This window comes from Neopelma chrysocephalum, unplaced genomic scaffold, assembly GCF_003984885.1.
Source record: "Neopelma chrysocephalum unplaced genomic scaffold, ASM398488v2 Primary Assembly neopelma1_100, whole genome shotgun sequence".
Classification (NCBI taxonomy): Eukaryota; Metazoa; Chordata; class Aves; order Passeriformes; family Pipridae; genus Neopelma; species Neopelma chrysocephalum.
The window spans coordinates 1859136-1877841 of record NW_020897763.1 but is presented as its reverse complement, the minus strand read 5'-3'; the positions used below and the strand labels follow the sequence as shown (position 1 = coordinate 1877841).

The following is an 18706-nucleotide window of genomic DNA, read 5'->3' as shown; positions in this document are numbered from 1 at the left end:
CCCAGCTTCACCTTTCTGTTGGGTCTCTCTGGTGATGTTTGATATCCCTGGATGCAGGCAGGACATCATCCACAGGAAAATTATTTTCAGGCTTGTGTCTTAAAAGGGATTGCAATCCCATGTGGCTTCTCAGCTGCACAGCTCTGCCGAAGTGCCTGCTTTGAGGACCTGCACTTCCTTTTTCCAGAGGCAAACTGTCCTGTCCCACGGGTCCAGAACGGGAGGATCGTGTCTCCTAGAGCTGCCTACTCACACCAGGACACTGTGACCTTTGAGTGTGAGCCAGGCTTTGTCCTACGTGGCCACAGAGTGGTCCAGTGCCAACCCAATAACACCTGGGAGCCACCCGTGCCAGTCTGCACTCAGGGCAAGTGTTCAAACAGGGCTCTGAGCCTTAACCTTCCCCTGCTCTCCCAAATCTGCCTTTTCTTAGCTCTTTTAACAACTGGGCTGGCTTCTCTCTCTTGGTAGCTGGCTGCAGTGCACCTGCCAGGCTGGAGTTTGCTGAGCTGAAGGAGCCTCACAACAACCAGACCGTGTTTCCCGTGGGGAGGACAGTGGAATACGTGTGCCTGCCTGGGTATTCCCAGCACCCAGGGATGCCACCATCCATCACATGCCTCAGGAATCAGACGTGGTCTGCGGTGCTGGAGTTCTGTAAAAGTACGTCCTACAAGTGCTGAAGAACCCAAAGTGTCAGGCTTGGCTGGCTTTCCACGTTTTCCCAGCTTTATGTGTTTCTTTACCTGCTCTCTGTGCTGGCATCCCCAGCTGGGATGTGAGTAGCAGCTGGGGGTTACCAGAGGCTGGCATTCCCTTGCAGGGAAGCAGTGTCCTTACCCCGGGCACCCAGCGAGAGGCAGAGCTGTTGTCCTGACAGACCTCCTCTTCGGGTCCAAAATTAACTACACTTGTGACGAAGGGTGAGTCTTGCACAAGCTGAGTTCAGCTGCCAGGTGAGAGCAAAAGTGGATTTTCAGCTTTACACAACTTAGTTCACAAGTCAGAAGTCTCGGCTGCCACTTACAAAGATTGCAAAGGAATCTCAAGTCTCTTATTGTTAAATTAATTAATCCTTCTGTGTGGCTCCAGGTACAAGTTGGTTGGAAGCTCTCAAAGAACATGCGAGGTCTCTGGCACACGTGTCTCGTGGAGTGGAGATGCTCCTGTCTGCCAGAGTAAGTAGGCCAGAGGGAAAGGTCCTTGGAGATGGTTTGCAAGATCAAGTGGAACGTCTTTCAAGCCAAAGATTTTATTGCAAAAGATTCAAGTCCCTGGATGCCTAAAATTTTTCCTTTTAATTTTCATTGTTTGGTTTGATGCTTCTGAAAAATGTTTCCAAAGGTCTTTTATTTATCCTGTTCCAAACTGGGAAGAAACAGTAATATTTTAAACTCCCTGTAACAGGGTAAGTATTTCTCACTGGGCGTGTGTAGGAATGGAGTGGCCAATCTGCCTCTGGGTTTGTCACTAATGGTTATGGAAAGGGAGGTAAGAATTGTCCCACCACCTCCAGACGGGCAGCAAGGAACTGGCTCATAGGAGGGTGCTGGTTTTTCTTCCCATAGGTGATTTTTTTCCATACAAGGTTTGTTCCTGGATGATTTGGGACACTGAACGCTGAGATGGCTCCATCCCCGTAGATTCCCTTCCTGGGTGTGTCCAGCAGTCCCTGGGTGCTGCTGCAGTGCTAAAAATCCCCTTGTGCCTGCCTGCAGGGATCGTGTGTGCTCCACCTCCGGCCATCCCCCACGGGACACACAGCGGGCACTCGAGGGACACCTTCTCCTACGGGGACGTGGTCACCTACTCCTGTGACTCCGGGCACTCTCTGGCAGGAGATCCCTCCATCCTCTGCACCTCCTCAGATGGGGAGCACGGGGTGTGGAGCGGGACAGCGCCGCGGTGCCAAGGTAGGGCTGGGAGGGCTCTGTGGTGTGTCCCCACTGGCGAGGTTTGGTTGTCACTGGCAGGAGGAAATCCCATGGCTCCGACAGATATTTATCCACAGGAGTTAGTGGAGTTAATTTTCTTCCTCCTTTGCTTTTAGAAGGGTGTGTTTTTACTTTATTTTCTTTCTTGCCCTGTGCATGTTTCTTACCTCCTTTCCCTTCTCCTTGGCAGAGGTGAAGTGTCCTCCCCCTCCGAGCATTCCCAACGGGAATCACAGCGGGCAGCCCTCGGACAGGCACCTCCCGGGCTCGGCTGTGCAGTACAGCTGCTCAGAGGGCTACTCCCTCATCGGGAACGCCTCCATCCACTGCACCGCCGCCGGAACGTGGAGCCGGCCCCGGCCCCGGTGTGAAGGTGTGTTTGTGTTGGCTCCTTCCATCCTCCCCGGGCCCCTTCTTCCTTCTTGGCTCTTGTTCTAAGCGCTGCAGACCAAATCTCCAGTGAGAGGCGGAGATCAGAGGTCCCACAGGCAGGAGGAGCCCCATCTGCCTCTGAGGGTTTCCCTTTCTGTTCTCGCTAAATGCAAGCTCTCAAAACAGCTGAATAATGATATTTTGTGTAAGAAAAAGAGCCGATAATGTTGATGTGCCCACGACAGTGATGTGCAGCAGCAGGTCCTGCCTCTGCTCAGTGTCCCTCCACACCCAGGATGGGTTTCACATCCCCAGCAGTGCTTTGTGCTCTTTTCTTCCAGCAATTGGCTGCGACAGACCAGAGATCAAGAATGGAAGAACGACTGGGCTGGAGACCACGTACAGACTCGGGGACATTGCTGTCTTTGAATGTGATTTTGGTTATGCCTTGAAGGGCTCTCAACAGTCTCGCTGCCAGTTTGGGGGCAAGTGGGACCCTCCTTTCCCCACCTGTGAGAAGAGTAAGTGCAAGTGAGGTGGAGGGTGGTAGCTGATTTCTTCTGAACCACTGTGTGAGTGCAGCTGGCAGGGTGCAACACCTCACACTGGAGGTAAAGGGGCTGCTCGCAAGGGCTGGAAGGGAAAATCAGATCTGTCTCCCACCTCCATAATCCCCCTTCAAGCACTGGAACAGGGATTTCAAAGACATGCAGATGACATGGTTCAGTGGTGGGCTTGGCAGTGCGGGGTTATTGGTTGACTCAATGAATTTAAAGGTCTTTCCCAACCTAAATGATTCCATGATTTTCTGATTCAGACCCTTGTAATGTAGGGTTTTCATCTCTTTAAATGACTCCACAAAGGGACTGGGAGCCAGACTGGTGTCTGATCTCTTTTGAAGCCACAGAAAGCCCAGAGCAAGCTGTCAGGGCCACAGATGGAAACCAACCACTGTAGTTCCCTAAATAGTGAGAAATTACCATTCTTGGTTCAATAAGCTCAAAAAACATGAAGGCTGGAAGGTAAATGAGGGTAGGATGGAAATATCATTCAGTGACATCCCTTAGTAGCTACTGGGCAAAAGCTGATGGGAAAGAAAGAAGTTAAAAGGCTGCCTCACCCTACAGTGGGGGGGTTGTGGCACCAGCTCTTTACCAGTTGGGACTTCTTCCCTCTTTGTAGTGCCGCAGTGTCCTTCCCCTCCAAATATCAAAAACGGCCGGCATGACAGCAAGGATGTGGATGTGTTTATCCCTGGAATGTCAGTGAAGTACCACTGTGACCCGGGGTATGTCCTCACCGGGAAAACAACAGTTTCTTGTTTGACATCTGGATCCTGGAGCATCCCTTACCCCCGGTGTGAAGGTGAGCTGTAAATGCTGTTACCCACAGGGAAAACAGACTGTTGTGGTTGCGTGGCCTCCCCTGAATTTTGACCTCTAAAAAACAAACGAGGTGGATCGTTTCTAACAAGCTCTGGCAGCTGCTTCCCCAGCCCGTTGCTTTGACACTTTTCCCTTGCAGTGATCACCTGTGCAAGCCCCAGCATCCGGGATGGAGAGGTGGCTGAAGGCCAGAGCGCTGTGTACCACCCTGGGGCCAACGTCACCTTCCAGTGCCACCCAGGCTACGTCCTGCAGGGCACCCGTGCAGCCAAGTGCCAGCCCGACGGCCGCTGGGTGCCTGCTGTGCCCACCTGTGAGCGAGGTGAGCATGGGCACGTGGGGGTTTAGAAGGAGGCCACCCAAAAAAGGCATGGCCAGTAGGTTGAGGGAGGTGATTCTGCCCATCTGCTCTGTCCTGGTGAGACCCCACCTGCCTCCAGCGCTGGGATCCCCAGCACAGGAAGGACATGGAGCTGTTGGAGCGAGTCCATAGTTGATAAGAGGGATGGAGCATCTCTGGTATTAGGAAAGGGCTGAGAGAATTGGGATTGTTCAGCCAGGAAAAGAGAAGGGTTCAGGGTGACCTAATTGCAGCCTTCCAGTACCTGAAGGGAGCTGACAAGAAAGGTGGAGAGAGACTCTTTACAAGGGCCTGGAGTGACAGGGCAAGGGGGAATGGTTTCACACTGACAGAGAGTAGGTTTAGATTAGATGTTAGGAAAAATTTCTTCCCTGTGATGGTGGTGAGGCACTGGTAGAAGTTGCCCAGAGAAGCTGTGGCTGCCCCATCCCTGGAAGTGTCCCAGGCCAGGTTGGACAGGGCTTGGAGCAACCTGGGCTAGTGGAAGGCATCCCTGTACTATATGATCTTTAAGGTCCCTTCCAACCCATTCTATGATTCTATGCTTGTTATACCGGAGTGGCCCTGAGGTCACGCTTTCCGCCTCACCCAAACCACTTCAGGTGTGACAGTCCTTTGCTGCGTCACATGTGCTCCTCTGCCGGGCAAAACCACTAAAACTCTGCTCTGTGCTCCTGCCCTGGCAGTGCTGCTGTGCCCTGAGCCTCCTGTCATCGCCCACGCCACGCACGACGCGGAGCTCGGGGCCAACTTCACCAGCGGCGCGTCGGTGAACTACAGCTGCCAGCCCGGCTTCTCCCTCCTCGGAGACCCTTCCATCTCCTGCACGGCCTCGGGGAGCTGGAGCCTTCCATATCCACGCTGTGCAGGTGGGACCAGCTGCCCCCTCGTGCTCTCGTGGCTGGCTGAGCATCTGCCCCGTGCTCGGCTCATCCTGGGTCAGCCAAACCTGCCAACACCCACAACTGGCACGAGTGGGAGGAACCACATGTCCAGTGACACCCGTGGGTCTAAACGTGCTTCTAGCACATGCAGGAGCTGTGTCCCCTTTGGTGGGAATGGGAATAAGCTGGTGGCATTGCTAAAGCCCGTGGTTTCCCAAAAGGAGGCAGGTTTGGGTGTTCTAAGTAGTGGAATTGAAGATTCCTGCACTCTACAGCCCAAAGATGGCACAATGTGTGATGGCAGAGATGTGTAGGATGTGCAGAGCACCAAACTGGCTAAACTATTTTTGGGGGCATTGTATTTTTGGGGAGCATAATATTTTTTTTAAACTATTTTTGGTTGCATTATATTTTTTGGGAGCATTATATTTTTTGGGAGTATTGTATTTTATAAAACTATTTTTAGGGGCATTGTATTTTTGGGGAGCATAATTTTTTTAAAACTATTTTTAGGGGCATTATATTTTTTGGGAGCATTATATTTTTTAAACTATTTTTGAGGGCATTACATTTTTTGGGAGCATTATATTTTTTAAAACTATTTTTGGGTGCATTAAATTTTTGGGGAGCATAATATTTTTTTAAACTATCTCTAAGGGCATTGTGTTTTTGGGGGGCATTGTAGTTTTCAGGGGTATTATTTTTTTTAAATTTTTGGGGAACATTATATTTTTTTAAACTGTTTTTGGAGGCATTGTTTTAGTTTGGGGTTTTTTTTAAGAGCATGTAAATTAGGTGCATGTGTCCTTACATGCTGAATGTTATGCATTCAAATGTATCAGAATACACAGAAGGTATTTTGTTACCCTGGGGTTTAACAGTGCCTATAAATGCACTTGTTTCTCTCTAACTGCATTTCACAACCAAGGTTGTGTTTCTCATGTGCATTTTGTTTCTTGGCAGCTGGTTGTGGCACACCAACCAAGTTATTATTTGCTGAGCTAAATGAGGAGTATAAAAATCAAACTGAGTTTCCTGTTGGGAAGATTGTGGAATACACTTGTCAGGCTGGATACATGAAAGAGCCACAAATACCACCAACTATTACATGTCTTGAAAATCAAACATGGTCTGAAGCCCAGGAGTTTTGTAAATGTATGTTTTGCAGATGCTTCTAGTTTTTTTAAAATACTGTGGGAGGAAGCCTTGTAATTTCTCCTTTTCTGGAGGATTTGGCTCCTAGAAATAGTGATCCTTTTCCTATGGCACTGAGTTAAAGAAGCTTAAAACCAGATTCTCCTGTTCCACCCCCTGCCATGGGCAGGGACACCTTCCTCTATCCCAGGTTGCTCCAAGCCCTGTCCAACCTGGCCTTGGACACTGCCAGGGATGGGGCAGCCACAGCTTCTCTGGGCAACCTGTGCCAGGGCCTCCCCACCCTCCCAGGGAAGGAATTTCTTCCTAATATCCCATCTAGCCCTGTCCTCTTCCAGTTTGAAGCCATTCCCCAAGGCCATTGTCCAAAGTCTCTCTCCATCTCTCAAGTAGCTCCTTTAGACACTGGAAGGGGCTCTAAGGTCCCCCCAAAGCCTTCTCTTCTCCAGGCTGACCAACCCCAATGTTCTCAGCCCGTCTTCACAGAAGAATCACTCCGGCCCTCTAAGCATCACGTCCTTGCCCTTTTCTCAGTTTTGTCTTGTCCTCTCTCTTTAGTGCTGCAGTGTCCTTCACCTCCAACCATTGACAACGGAGATCACAACAGCCAGGACTTGGAAGTTTTCACCACTGGGATGGTTGTAAACTACAGCTGTGACCCTGGGTACAGCCTCCTGGGAGAGGCATCGATCTACTGCACTGACTCTGGCAACTGGAGCCTCCCTCTCCCTCAGTGTGCAGGTACACTGTGGTTCCAAGTTGGGAATTATGGATAGTCTGGAAGTTTCTGCCAATGAAAGCATGTAGGATTTGTCCTTACCCATGCCAAAATTTGGAATCCTTCAGCCCTTCCCCTTTGTTTTCTGTTTGTCTTGTAAACCATGCGTGCTCAACGTGCATTTTAAAACAACTTTGTGTGGTTGATATCCCTATTTCTCCCTCTGTTTTCTTTCCTGATAGGTGGCTGTGGTGCACCTCCAAACTTCACCTTTGCTCAGCTAACTAGGGAATACAGAAATCAGGTGGAATTTGCTGCCGGGGACACCGTGCGCTACAGCTGCCAGCCAGGATACATGAGACACCCCGGAGTGCCCCCAACCCTGACTTGCCTCAAAAACCACACGTGGTCTGAAGCGCTAGAGTTTTGTAAAAGTGAATAGCTCCATCAGTTTGGTGTTGTTGGAAATTGTCTGATTTGTGGGTTTCTTATAAAAAAAAAAAAAGATTTATACATGGCTTCACTAGTCACAGAGTTTGGGCCTATTATTGGCCATTTAGAAATCAAAATTATTGGTGTCAGAATGTGGACAGAGCCTTAAGATACCTTCTCGTAATGTGTTACACAACTGCAAGAGAGGAGTTTAAACTCAGCCTTGTTCTTTCCCAGGGAAGCAATGTATATATCCAGAAACACCCAAGAATGGCAGAGTTGTTGTTCTGACAGATCTCTTTTTGGGGTCCACCGTGAGCCACACGTGTGAGGAAGGGTAAGTCCCACGCTGCCTTTTGCTGACTCTGTGTCTGAGCTTGGTGTTGGGCAACTTGTGGTAAAGCATCAGAGCCCATTCCTCTGAGCAGCTGTTCTCCCACAGCAAGCCAGAATGCGGATTTTTGGTTCCAATTTTGCCAGCTTAGGAAAGGGAGGAGTGTCTCATTTTTCCCTTCCTGTGCTCAGTAGATTAATTTGCACACTTCAGTCTCAGTTTTGCCTCCTCAGACGGCCACCGAGCAGGAGCTGAGAGTGCAAGCAAGGAGGCTCCAGCCCTTTGGAAATCAGCTGAGTCTAAGTCCTGGTTTAGCATCTGACCAACCTGACCCCGGAGTCATTTGGGATCAGTGTTGTTCCCCCCGGATCTAGGAAGAAGGAACTTGGTGTCCTTCACTCCCATGTGTCAAAGCAGCAGAAACACCTTGGTGACCAGCCAGAATCAGGAGGCTGCAGAGGGAAACCTCTGGGGGTAGTGTCAGAGTGGGAGTGCAAAATCCAAGCTGAATGACCTGGAATCAGCTGATATTTGTGTCTCTGTAACTCCAGGCACCGGCTGGTTGGACACTCTCACAGGAGATGTGTGATTTTTGGACGAGATGTCACATGGACTGGTCTTCCTCCCCTTTGTCAGAGTAAGTAGGTCACCACTAGATCGAGCCCAGAACTGGCAAATTAAGTCCTTAAAATCAAAAAGTGGTATTTCCTTTAGATAAATAGAATTAGAGGAATATGACTTTTAAAGCATAGTATTCCCCTAGGATAGGGGTTGTTTTTGGTGCTTGCATGTTTGGTTTCTTCTAAAAATCTTCCAGATGCAAGCTTTGGATCTGCCATAGAAATGTAGACTGAAGAGCTGTGAGATGCCTGCAGGGATTTGTCCCTTTTGTTTCACAAATGTAAATAATAAATTAAGGAAGGAATGTGTTTTGCAGTAGAAGAGTGGGACATCGAGTAAAACCGAACTGGAATCTTCCAAATCCTGTACTGTTGTTTGCAGGGGTTGATCATTGCAGTTAGTTTTTCTTTCAGATGGAATTGCTTTGGAAGGTGAATTTGGGATAGTAAAGCAGTCATGAGAATTGCTAACAGTGCTTACAGATTTCTACCCCATTTAATACTTTTATTGGAATGTATTTGCACTATTCTGTTCATAGCCACAAACTATGTTCAGATATATAATATAACCTTAGGGTACTTAAATGAACTAAAAAGCTTGAAATTATTCTTCTCTGAGTCTCCAAGCACTACCTGTGAAAATCCTCTGAGCACACTGAGGATGGACTTTATATATGCACCAATTAAGGCATAAATGTGGCTTCATATTCATAAATATGAATTTATTTTTCAGAGGTGGCGTGTCCACCCCCACAGATCCGGAATGGGAGAGTAACCCTTCTTAAAAGTCGCTACAGATACAAAGACACTGTTACTTTTACTTGCCGTAAAGGTTTCACCTTGCGAGGCCATCACACATCCCAGTGCCGAGCTGATGAATCCTGGGATCCGCCTCTCCCTGTCTGTGAGCAGGGTAAGTCTCAGCACTTGGACTCCTCAGCGTTGCAGATTCCTCCCTGATTTCCACCCACTCAACAAAGCTGAAGTTGCCCTTATTTTTCCTGTTTGCTCCGAGTACTTGAAGGAGAACCCAGAAATTGTTCCTTTTGTTTATGCCTCTCTTTTCGTGCAGGAGGTGAAGCAGGGGTTGGGTAATGCTGTAAGTATTAGCGTGATTTGCACTTTCTCACGCTGCTTGTTGCAATCCAGAACCCACATTCTCTAAATTTCCTGAATGTGAGAAATTTGGCAGCTTCAAGGCAGGACACTGACTATCAGAGAGGAGGGAAGTGCTGGAAATGTAAATGCAGGATGATGGAAAACGAAGGTAAATTTGTGCATTGTGTTTGCTCACCCACATTTTTAAACTCTCAGTGTTGCATCCAAATGGAGTGGCAGAACATTATCATCATCCCAACACCACAACAAAGCCAGGTAGGTCTCTCCTAAGAAGAGGAAAGATTTACTAAACACTAATTCCTCCTCCCCACCTGTCCTGCTTTTTTGAGGGGAGAGGGATAATTGACCCTCTTGCAGAGGGTTGGCTCTATGTGTTGGAGTCAGTGCTGTGGGAGTGAGTGTTCAGCTGCTCAAAAGTTTTCCCTCTTGCCTCTGTGAGCCCTGTTTTGATCTGCACACCTCTGATTTTAGTGCTGCACTGCTCCAAGCCTGCAGATATCACTCATGGGTCTCTCAGCAGCCCAGTAAAAGCGTTTTTTGCTCCTGGAACATCTGTGAGCTACATCTGTGATCCCGGCTTCTCTCTCCTTGGGACAGCATCCATTTATTGCACACCATCTGGAGCCTGGAGCCATCCTCCTCCCCTCTGTCAAGGTGTGTTTTTGTAGCAGAGAGCTAAGAACAAAGGACATTTAACAACTCTTGCCTTAGGGAAAGGTTTGTACAAGGACTGCATCTGAGTCCTTCACTACACAATGTGTGATAAAAACAAGATCAAATTTATAACCATTTCTAAAGCCTGATGGAGTTACAGGGTTACAGGTTATTGAGCCAAGGTGAAGTATTTCAGAGGGAACAATGAAGTCTGCAAAGGTACAGTGCCTTGGCCACTCTCTGCAGTCCCTCAGGATCCTCTTGTTTGTCTCTCCCCTCCCCAACTTTCCAGCTGTGAAGTGCCTCCATCCTCCAAACATCACCAATGGGAAGCTCAAGGGCAACATCTCTCACACTTTTCCCTATGGAGCATCTGTGTCCTACAGCTGCAATCCTGGTTATTCACTTGTTGGGAACGCTTTTATCAACTGCACGGTGTCAGGAACCTGGAGCCAGCCTCTTCCTCAGTGCAAAGGTGGGTTTTGTGCTTCCTTTGCTCCTTTGTTTGGAATTTGTGGTGGCAGAACCAGACTGGGCTGAGGGACATGCAGCCACACTGACATACACGTCTTACTTTGGGGAGAAAATTAAATCTTCAGAGATTCAGGGCCAAAATCTGAGCAGTAAGATCAGCAGCAGCTAACACTGAATTCCATCCCGTTATTTGGCCTGGGAACTGCTTTTATGTCACAGCTAGGAAGTGTTGATCTGTTATCTAGGAATTTATCTACTCTTTGTTAACCCTGGGAAGAGTATTGTTGTAAAGAAGGAGGATGGAAACCTGGAGCAAACAGTCAGAAGGATGTGAGTCCAACAGAGGCACTTCTGATAGGCAGTTTTAACTCTTGCATGTTTTCCATCTCTGCCCCTGTTGCTCCAAAGAGGTGTACACCAAATTCTCTCCACTGACAGCTTTTTACTTTTAGTAGAAGAGTAGAAACATTTTTGTGTCCATTTCCTTTTGTCTCTCACTCTCCAGTTATCAGTAATAAGAAACAAAGAAAGTGATTATATCAGAGAAGGGGTCTCTGATGGATGGTTCGTATATGACAACAACTATTCCCTTCTCTGTATCTCTGAATTGGCACTTCCAAGGTCAGTCATCAGGCAAATTTGACTTAAGCCAATTGCATGGACGTCACAGGATTCCTAGTGTGGGTGTTCCTGCATGAAAAACTGGACAATCATCATCATTATCCACATGAGGAGCTGCACCCGCCTCAGTGACTCAGGAACTGAAAATCTCAAATAACAATGGGAGGAAATAACCTACCAAACACTTATGTAAATAAATCAGAGGCTCCTTAAAGGAAGCAGTCTCAGAAAAGTTCTACCAGCCATACCAGATTTTTGTGGCTTTGAAGTATCTTTATTACTAGGACAAGTGATAGTAAACATATATATATATATGACATAAAATAAAGGGTAAATATTACATGCTGATATTACCCCTTTGCTCACTGAGAACCTTGTCCAACAGAATCCTTGGACTTGGAGTGTTAAAGGTGATGAGATGCTTGAATTGAAGCAACTGACTCACTTTAGTTTTATAAATAGCTTAGATGGATGGACTAATTAATGAATTAATTATTGATGATGACATCTTTGGAGGGCAAGAGACTTTTACAGACTAGAAGTGGTTTATATGCAGCTGGTTCTAAAACTGCCACAGAATTCTTTCCTGCTAAACCTTTCCTCTCCAAATGTTTTGGTAGCCTGGTATCAGAAATATCTCCTTCTCTGTCAAGCTTCTCCCAAAGTACCCCTTCTACACATGATTTTGCATCTGCCATATCAGCGTGGAGTAGTTGATCTGTACAAATATTCATTTGTGGCAGTGAGACCCTTACCCACCTCTGCAGCCACAAAGAAAGGAACTACCTTGTGGAATAAGAATAAATTCCTAGCTACATTCAGAAGAAATTCAAGAACTGTGTCCTAAATAACCCACAGTTGTATTTCTCATGTTTTATGTTTCCTGTCATTAAATGCCCTTTTTTGATTACTTCCAATTCCAGAGATCAGATGTGAATTCCCGGACGTTCAAGGTGTTAAGAAAGCCATTAAAGGAAACACTTATCGTTCTGGGACCAACCTCACTCTTGAGTGTGATGATGGTTACACGTTGGAAGGCATCAGTCAGACTCAGTGCCAAGAGGATTTCAGCTGGGACCCTCCTGTGCCAGCCTGTAAACTGAGTGAGTGAAATGGGAACGAAGCAAAGATCAGACAGAAACACCTAAATGCATTTTAAACATGCAAATAACTTCTTGTATTTAAGAAAAGAGTATATAATGGTGGGTTTAAGAAATCAGTCTTACCAGTGAGACACTGGCCCAGAGAAAGCTGTGGCTGCCCCATCCCTGGAAGTGTCCAAGGCCAGGTTGGACGGGGCTTGGAGCAACCTGGGCTAGTGAAAGGTGTCTCTGCCCATGGCAGGGGGTGGAACAGGACGATCTTTAAGATCCCTTCCAACCCAAACCATTGTATGATTCTAAAAGGTTTATTGGTAGATTGATTAAGGACAGCAGACAAACACTGGATTTTGTTAGAAGCGTTTGCTGATTTCTCTTTTTTTCTCCTCCCTCCAGCATCACACAAGTCTGGGTCACTAGGCCTCGGTAAGCAGCTTGCAAACATTCTTGCAGCCAGGTCTTTAGCTCAGTGGCACTGTTTCCTTCTGCTTACTTGGCAGATACACCTTGTTACGTCTTTTGTGTGCTTTCAAACACACAGTGGGAATAATACGGGCTCTTCTCTCTCAGGAGTCGCAGCCGCGGGAGTTCTGCTGCTCCTGGGGGCAGGCATTGTCTGGAAAATAGTTTCCAAGCAGAAGGAAGGGTAAGGCAGTCCTCTGGATGTTTATTCATGTCCTTTGTTGCCAAGTGCCAAGCTTTATACACTTAAAAATATTTGCCTGAATGTGCCTGGGTCTTGTAATTCTGTACCTTCAGCTCCCACTTGCAAACTATACAAGCTGGAATAGATGGTGTGATTATGTCATTTTATCTCTTCCTTAAAGGAGACCAACCTGAGTGTTCCCTTACAAAGCAACACAGTTCATTGTTTTCTTCTTTTTCACTTAGCTATTATCGTACATATGAAAATTACAATTACCAAACCTCTCTGAACCCAGTAACTGAACAGAAAAGATCATGTTTGCCATAGAAGGTATGGATTTATAATCCTCAACATAAAATATCAGTTATAGCTGCAATAATTATGTGGTTATTTGTTTATATTGTTGACTACATTGTCTACTTGAATGACTATTTTTCTAATGTAATCATTCAAGCAGAAACCTCTTTCCCCTTAATCTTCTGGTAAGATGTTTTCTTTGGCAGAATAAAAGAGACTGTTTTAAACATACTGGGGTTTTTTTTAAACATCCTATTTTTCTTTCTGACACCAACCTCAACGTGTCTTTCCTTTTCTATAATCTGAATGGATAGTGCTCACAGGTCAGACTTCCAGACTAGTCCTTGCTTCTGATATAAAGCTGCTTTTGATTTTTTTATGGTTTATGGGAGAGCTTGCTCTCTAAAAGACTACTTTAACAGCAGTAGTGTCAGAAAAAGACACTGAACTGGGCTTTTGGTTTTTTTTTCTTGCTTTTACACTTACTACAATGATATTTTTACTGACAGGTGAATCTACTTTCTATGGTGAATCTGTTGGAGCCAAGAGTGAATTTTCAGTGTTAGCAGCACTCTGAGCATAATCAGCTTTGACTATAAAAAGGCTTGGTTCTGGGTCATTTCTTTGAAACAAAGCACTTCCCAGAAATTCTCTCCTCCCTCCCTGGGTGACAATGTAATCCCTAGACATCAGTATGGAAACAGGAAAAGTCTAATTATAACACAAGCATGTCATCTTTTTCCTAGGCTGGGCATCTGTGTAGCTGCTAACCAGGGACTTGGCTCGTTCTCCACAGCGAGAGCTACATGGAAGTGCTGCTCAACTCGAGACTGAAATTCTGTGGCAAAAATAAGACACTTTACTGTAAATCTTTAATGCTCATTCTGCTCCCATTAATTACTGTAAGGATCTAATGAGGCTCAGGCTGCACGCAGTGCGGATGCTGCCCCAGAGGGAATTCTGTGTGCTGCTTCTGATCAAGAATACTTCATCTGCAAAGCCAAAAAATCTGGATAAGCAAGTCTCAATAAAGCGTTCCTGCGCGGGGGTGGGAGTCACAGCATGTTAATTAATGTCTTAATAACAGCCGCATTCACATCTCTGTATTTCCTTTCAGCAACGCTTATGCACAGTGTTCCTCTACAAATGCTTAACATAATAAAAGCTGAACCCTGGACAAGAATTCTGTGTCTCTTTTTAGGTCTATCTAGAATTTTAAGGGGGTTTTGGTTTGTGTTTTTGTGTGTACGTGGTTTGGGGTTTTTTTAAATTTATTATTATTTTAATGCTGCTCTGCAACACGTAACGTGCTGAGGGTGTTGCAGAATTTGGAGCATGTCAAGATTATCTTAAGTCGGGGCGTTCTTTGATGTAAGATCTTCATATCCTTTCAAGTCTCATCAGTAGGAAAGGAGAACTAATAAGTGGAACAGGCAGAAGCTGCATCCCTTAGTCAAGGACATCCTGGAACTAACAAGCTTTAAGGGTGTAGTAAATCGAGATGTTGATGTGCGCTACGTAAACATGGCAAAATACTTGCGGTCCATGAATATAGGTCCATAATTCCAAGGAACTACGTTTCATACTAAAAACCACGCCTTTTAATACTAAAAATCAGGCCACAGGTCAAACAGACCCTTCACCTGAGCATGCGGAGAGGCCGGACGGCATTACGTAATTTCTGTGGAAATTACTAAGTAATCACTACGGCGGGGCTGCACTATGGAAGCGACTCTGAATTTCCGCGCACAAATAACGGCGCGGAAAGCCCGGCGGGGTGTGCCGGACCCGGCGAACACCGCCCATGAGCGGGGCTGGGGTGAAATAAATAAGCAGTGAGCGGTTCCCGCTGCTCCGCACGGCGGGGGACGGGCCCTCCTCTGAGGGCGATAATGGCGGGCGCGGCCATGGCGCTGAGGGTGGGGCGGTCTCGCGCATGCGCCCCGGCCCCGCGCTGCGTCTCGGCCGCTGTGAGGGAGCGGAGCGGGCGCTGCCGCGGCCCCGCCGCCGTCATGGGGCGGCCGCTGCTGCCGGTGCTGCCGGTTCTGGTGCTGTGGGGGCTCGGCGGAGCGCGGGCTCAGGGTGAGGAGCGGGTTGTCTCTGCACCCCCGGCCCGCCGGGTGCTCGGGGGGAAAGGGGCGCGCTGAGGGGTTGGTGCGGCGCGGAGCCATCGCCCCGGGGAGGGGGGAAGGAGGCAGAGGGGTCGCGGTGTCCTCCCCGCTCCGGCCCTGGCGGTGCTGCGGGGCGAGGGAGACCCAGAGGTTTTCTCGGGGAGGGAGGAGGAAATGGCTTGTGGTGGTGGTGGTGGTGGTGGTGGTGGTGGTGGTGGTGGTGGTGGTGGTGGAACCACGAGGTTTTGGGCGGTGTTGTGAGAGGGGGGGTTGAATCGTCGAAGGGTTTGCGTGGGAAGGGACCTTACAAAGATCATCCCGTTCCACCTCCTGCCACGGGCAGGGACACCTTCTACTAGCCCAGGTGGCTCCAAGCCCCGTCCAGCCTGGCCTCGGACACTTCCAGGGATGGGGCAGCCCCAGCTTCTCTGGGCAACCTGTGCCAGGGCCTCCCCACCCTCACAGGGAAGGATTTGTCCCTAATATCCAATCTAAACCTGCTCTCTGTCAGTTCGAGGCCATTCCTTCTCGTCCTGTCACTCCATACCACTGTAAACAATCCCTCTCCAGCTCTCTTGGAGCCCCTTTCAGGTACTAAAAAGGTGAGGGGAAGGTGGTGCTGCAGAAACGTTTGGTGTTAATGGGACGCTGAGCTCGAGGTTTGGTAAATCTCTTATCTGCTTTGGCCAATTTCTAAACAATAATAGAAATAGATCGGGAAAGGTTGATAGGTGTCAAAGAGGTGCTGGCCTCTGTGTTTAAGTCTTGCACATTCATATAGTCTGGTGATTCATACAGAGGGTCTTGAATGCGTTTCTTTGAGTCGTTTCGTGTGGAGGAGTTTAATTTCTTCAGCTTTAGGAGTTGGACTTCAATGATCCTCGTGGGTCCCTTCTGACTGAGGATATTTTGCGATTCTAACCAACCCCAGAATGTCCCTGGGTCTGTAGGTCTCTGTTGGATTGTGCAGCTGATTTTTAAACTCTGCTTTATGCTCTTTAGACTTGCTCTCCTTTTTCCTGTGAAAACTACATGACATATTTTCATAACATATTTTCACTATCAGCTATTTGAGTGGGGCTGACTGGTTTGTTTTTCCTGCAGCAAGCTAAATAAGCATTTCACTGCCGATGGGTTTACAGTGAGTTAAGTTGTGTATTTAACTTCAAAGAAAAAAAAAGGCAGACAAAAAGTAAGATCTGGAAGGAAATGCATTGTTTGGGTAGAATGCTGAAGGACTTGGGAAAACAGTAAGTACTAGTACAGAGTTGAATATTTGGATGCAACTAAAATCTAAATTAAAATTTGAAAACTAGTTAAATATAAAAATATCTCCGGCTCTTAAGAACGTCACCTCTTGGATTTACCAGTAAATCCTTAAAACCCCTGGAATTACCCGGGCTTCTGTGCTGTTACACCTCGGTGTGTTTCTCTTGTTGCTAAGGTTGTGTATTCCCTTTTCCTTCCTCTCCCAGATGCCTGTGGTCCTCCAGCCAGGCTGCATTATGCAGAGCTGGAGGAGAAGTTCAGAGGAATACAGAGTTTTTCTGTTGGAAGTCAAGTCTCCTTCGTCTGCCGACCCGGATATATGAGAAGCCCTGGAAAATCCTTAACTCTTACATGTGGTCCTGACTTACAGTGGTCACCCAAAGAGCAGTTCTGTATAGGTAAATGTGTGCTTTTTTTGTACCCTTTTGCTTTTTCCCTTTGATATTTAACAACTTTATTTGTTTTGCAAGTTAGAGTTAGTATTTTGCAATGTTTTAAACAACACTTGGAAAACGCTGATGTTGGTAAGGGCAATATATGCCAAAGACTTTGTATATATAATTAGGGGTATAGATTTTTCCTTTCTTTTTTCCCCCCCACTCTCCCAGAGAGAAGATGTAAGCACCCAGGAGAATTAGCACATGGTTTTGTTGATGTGACAGATCTTACATTTGGTTCAACTGCTACTTTTTCTTGTCAAGAAGGGTAAGTATTTTGGTGAAGTTAATGAATCCTTTTTTTTTTTTTTTGGTATGTTTACACCAGATCTGAACCAAACCCAAATTTTCTATGCAGGTTCCATTCCAGTTCTGATTTGAAATCTGAATTCTACCTGGAGCACATGAACTTGGAGCTAAATTTAACTTGATTCTGTGGTTAAAGTGCTGTTTGCATCAACTTTTAGCTTAATGACTTTCTTCTAGTGTTCCTGTGGCAGGGGGAATAAATATATATTCATCACCCTTCATTGTTATTTTGAGCAATGGCCCATTTGTTTGTGTTTAGCAAATTAAGCCAGGAGTACTAAACTCTCCAATGTTTTTCCTCTCTTTCCTTTAGTATTAGTAACTTCAGGGAATTAGTGTCACAGCTTAAAATGTGACTTCCATCAGTTTCTTTAGTGATGTCTCCTTTGCTTCTGTTTTGTTTTCAAAGTGAGACCGTTAGCAAAATAAACAAATGAGGTTACTTTTCTCATTACAACAAAACCTTGGTGTGTTATGTCCCCATAAGCACAGAACAGAATTGTATAAACCAGTTATTTAGGTGCTTGTTGGAGAAATGAGAGATTTGAGTTTAACCTCTTTAAAAATGTTTACCTCTCTAGATACAGATTATTTGGAAATCAGAAGGTTACCTGTGTAATTACAAATGAAGGTGTTGACTGGGATCGTCAGATGCCTTTCTGTGAAGGTGAGTAAATCACTGCTGTGCTTCATTTGTGGTAATTCATTTAAAAACAGCTGTGCTATAAACCTTCCAGTCTAAGAAATGATGGTAAAATAGGACTGTTTTGGGGTTTTTTTGGTAACTTTTTGGGATGTGCCTGAAGGATGACTGCTGAAAAATACCAGTTATGGTGGTAATTATCTCACATCAAATTCAACCTCATGTTGAAACTGAGATTCTCAGCCAAAACTGCAGCTTGCCTTAGAGCAGCTATGTCAGATTTTAAGTGAAATTCCTTGGAAATCAGGGCTTGCTGTTTCTGAGGTGAATAAGCTGACACACCAATGTTCTTTCTGAGTGAGTTGTGTGCTTGGTTTCCAGTGATTCCCTGTGATCCCCCTCCCAGCATTGCCAACGGGCACCACACGGAACCAGCCAACTACGTGTATCAGACTCCAGTGAGCTACTCATGTGATGATGTTCCAGCAGGCTCAGATCCCTTCTCCCTCATCGGCTCAGATACTATTTACTGCACGTCTGATGAACACTCAAATGGAGTTTGGAGTGGGCCACCTCCACAATGTAGAGGTTACTGGGATTTTTAATTTTTTAATATATTTTTTCAAAGCAGGGTGGGGTGGGGAATGGACCCTCCCTATAGAAAAGAAGAAGCAAATCCTCTGGTACTAAGTTTTACACAGTTGCATTGGAGATCAGGTTGGCAGGGTGCATACTGATTGCTTATGACACAGAATATGGCTAAAATTTAAGTTCAAACTTCAAAAATATATGTATGAGTGTCTTGTTGGTAGAAGTGGCAAGGCCAAATGG

General features: G+C 46.4%; 1 protein-coding gene across 1 annotated transcript in view; it reads left to right on the top strand.

Annotated features, from left to right (window-relative positions):
- The window catches only part of CR1 (complement C3b/C4b receptor 1 (Knops blood group)), a 78796-nt gene that overhangs the window by 51380 nt on the left and 8710 nt on the right, over window positions 1-18706 (top strand). The window contains exons 44-57 of the mRNA XM_027695033.1: window positions 188-277; window positions 472-663; window positions 1719-1913; window positions 3489-3671; window positions 3831-4013; window positions 4739-4921; window positions 6650-6832; window positions 7052-7237; window positions 10261-10443; window positions 14943-15188; window positions 16693-16884; window positions 17095-17191; window positions 17814-17899; window positions 18257-18463. Coding sequence (XP_027550834.1) covers window positions 188-277; window positions 472-663; window positions 1719-1913; window positions 3489-3671; window positions 3831-4013; window positions 4739-4921; window positions 6650-6832; window positions 7052-7237; window positions 10261-10443; window positions 14943-15188; window positions 16693-16884; window positions 17095-17191; window positions 17814-17899; window positions 18257-18463 — 2406 coding nt within the window. The remainder of the gene's footprint in view (window positions 1-187; window positions 278-471; window positions 664-1718; window positions 1914-3488; window positions 3672-3830; window positions 4014-4738; window positions 4922-6649; window positions 6833-7051; window positions 7238-10260; window positions 10444-14942; window positions 15189-16692; window positions 16885-17094; window positions 17192-17813; window positions 17900-18256; window positions 18464-18706) is intronic.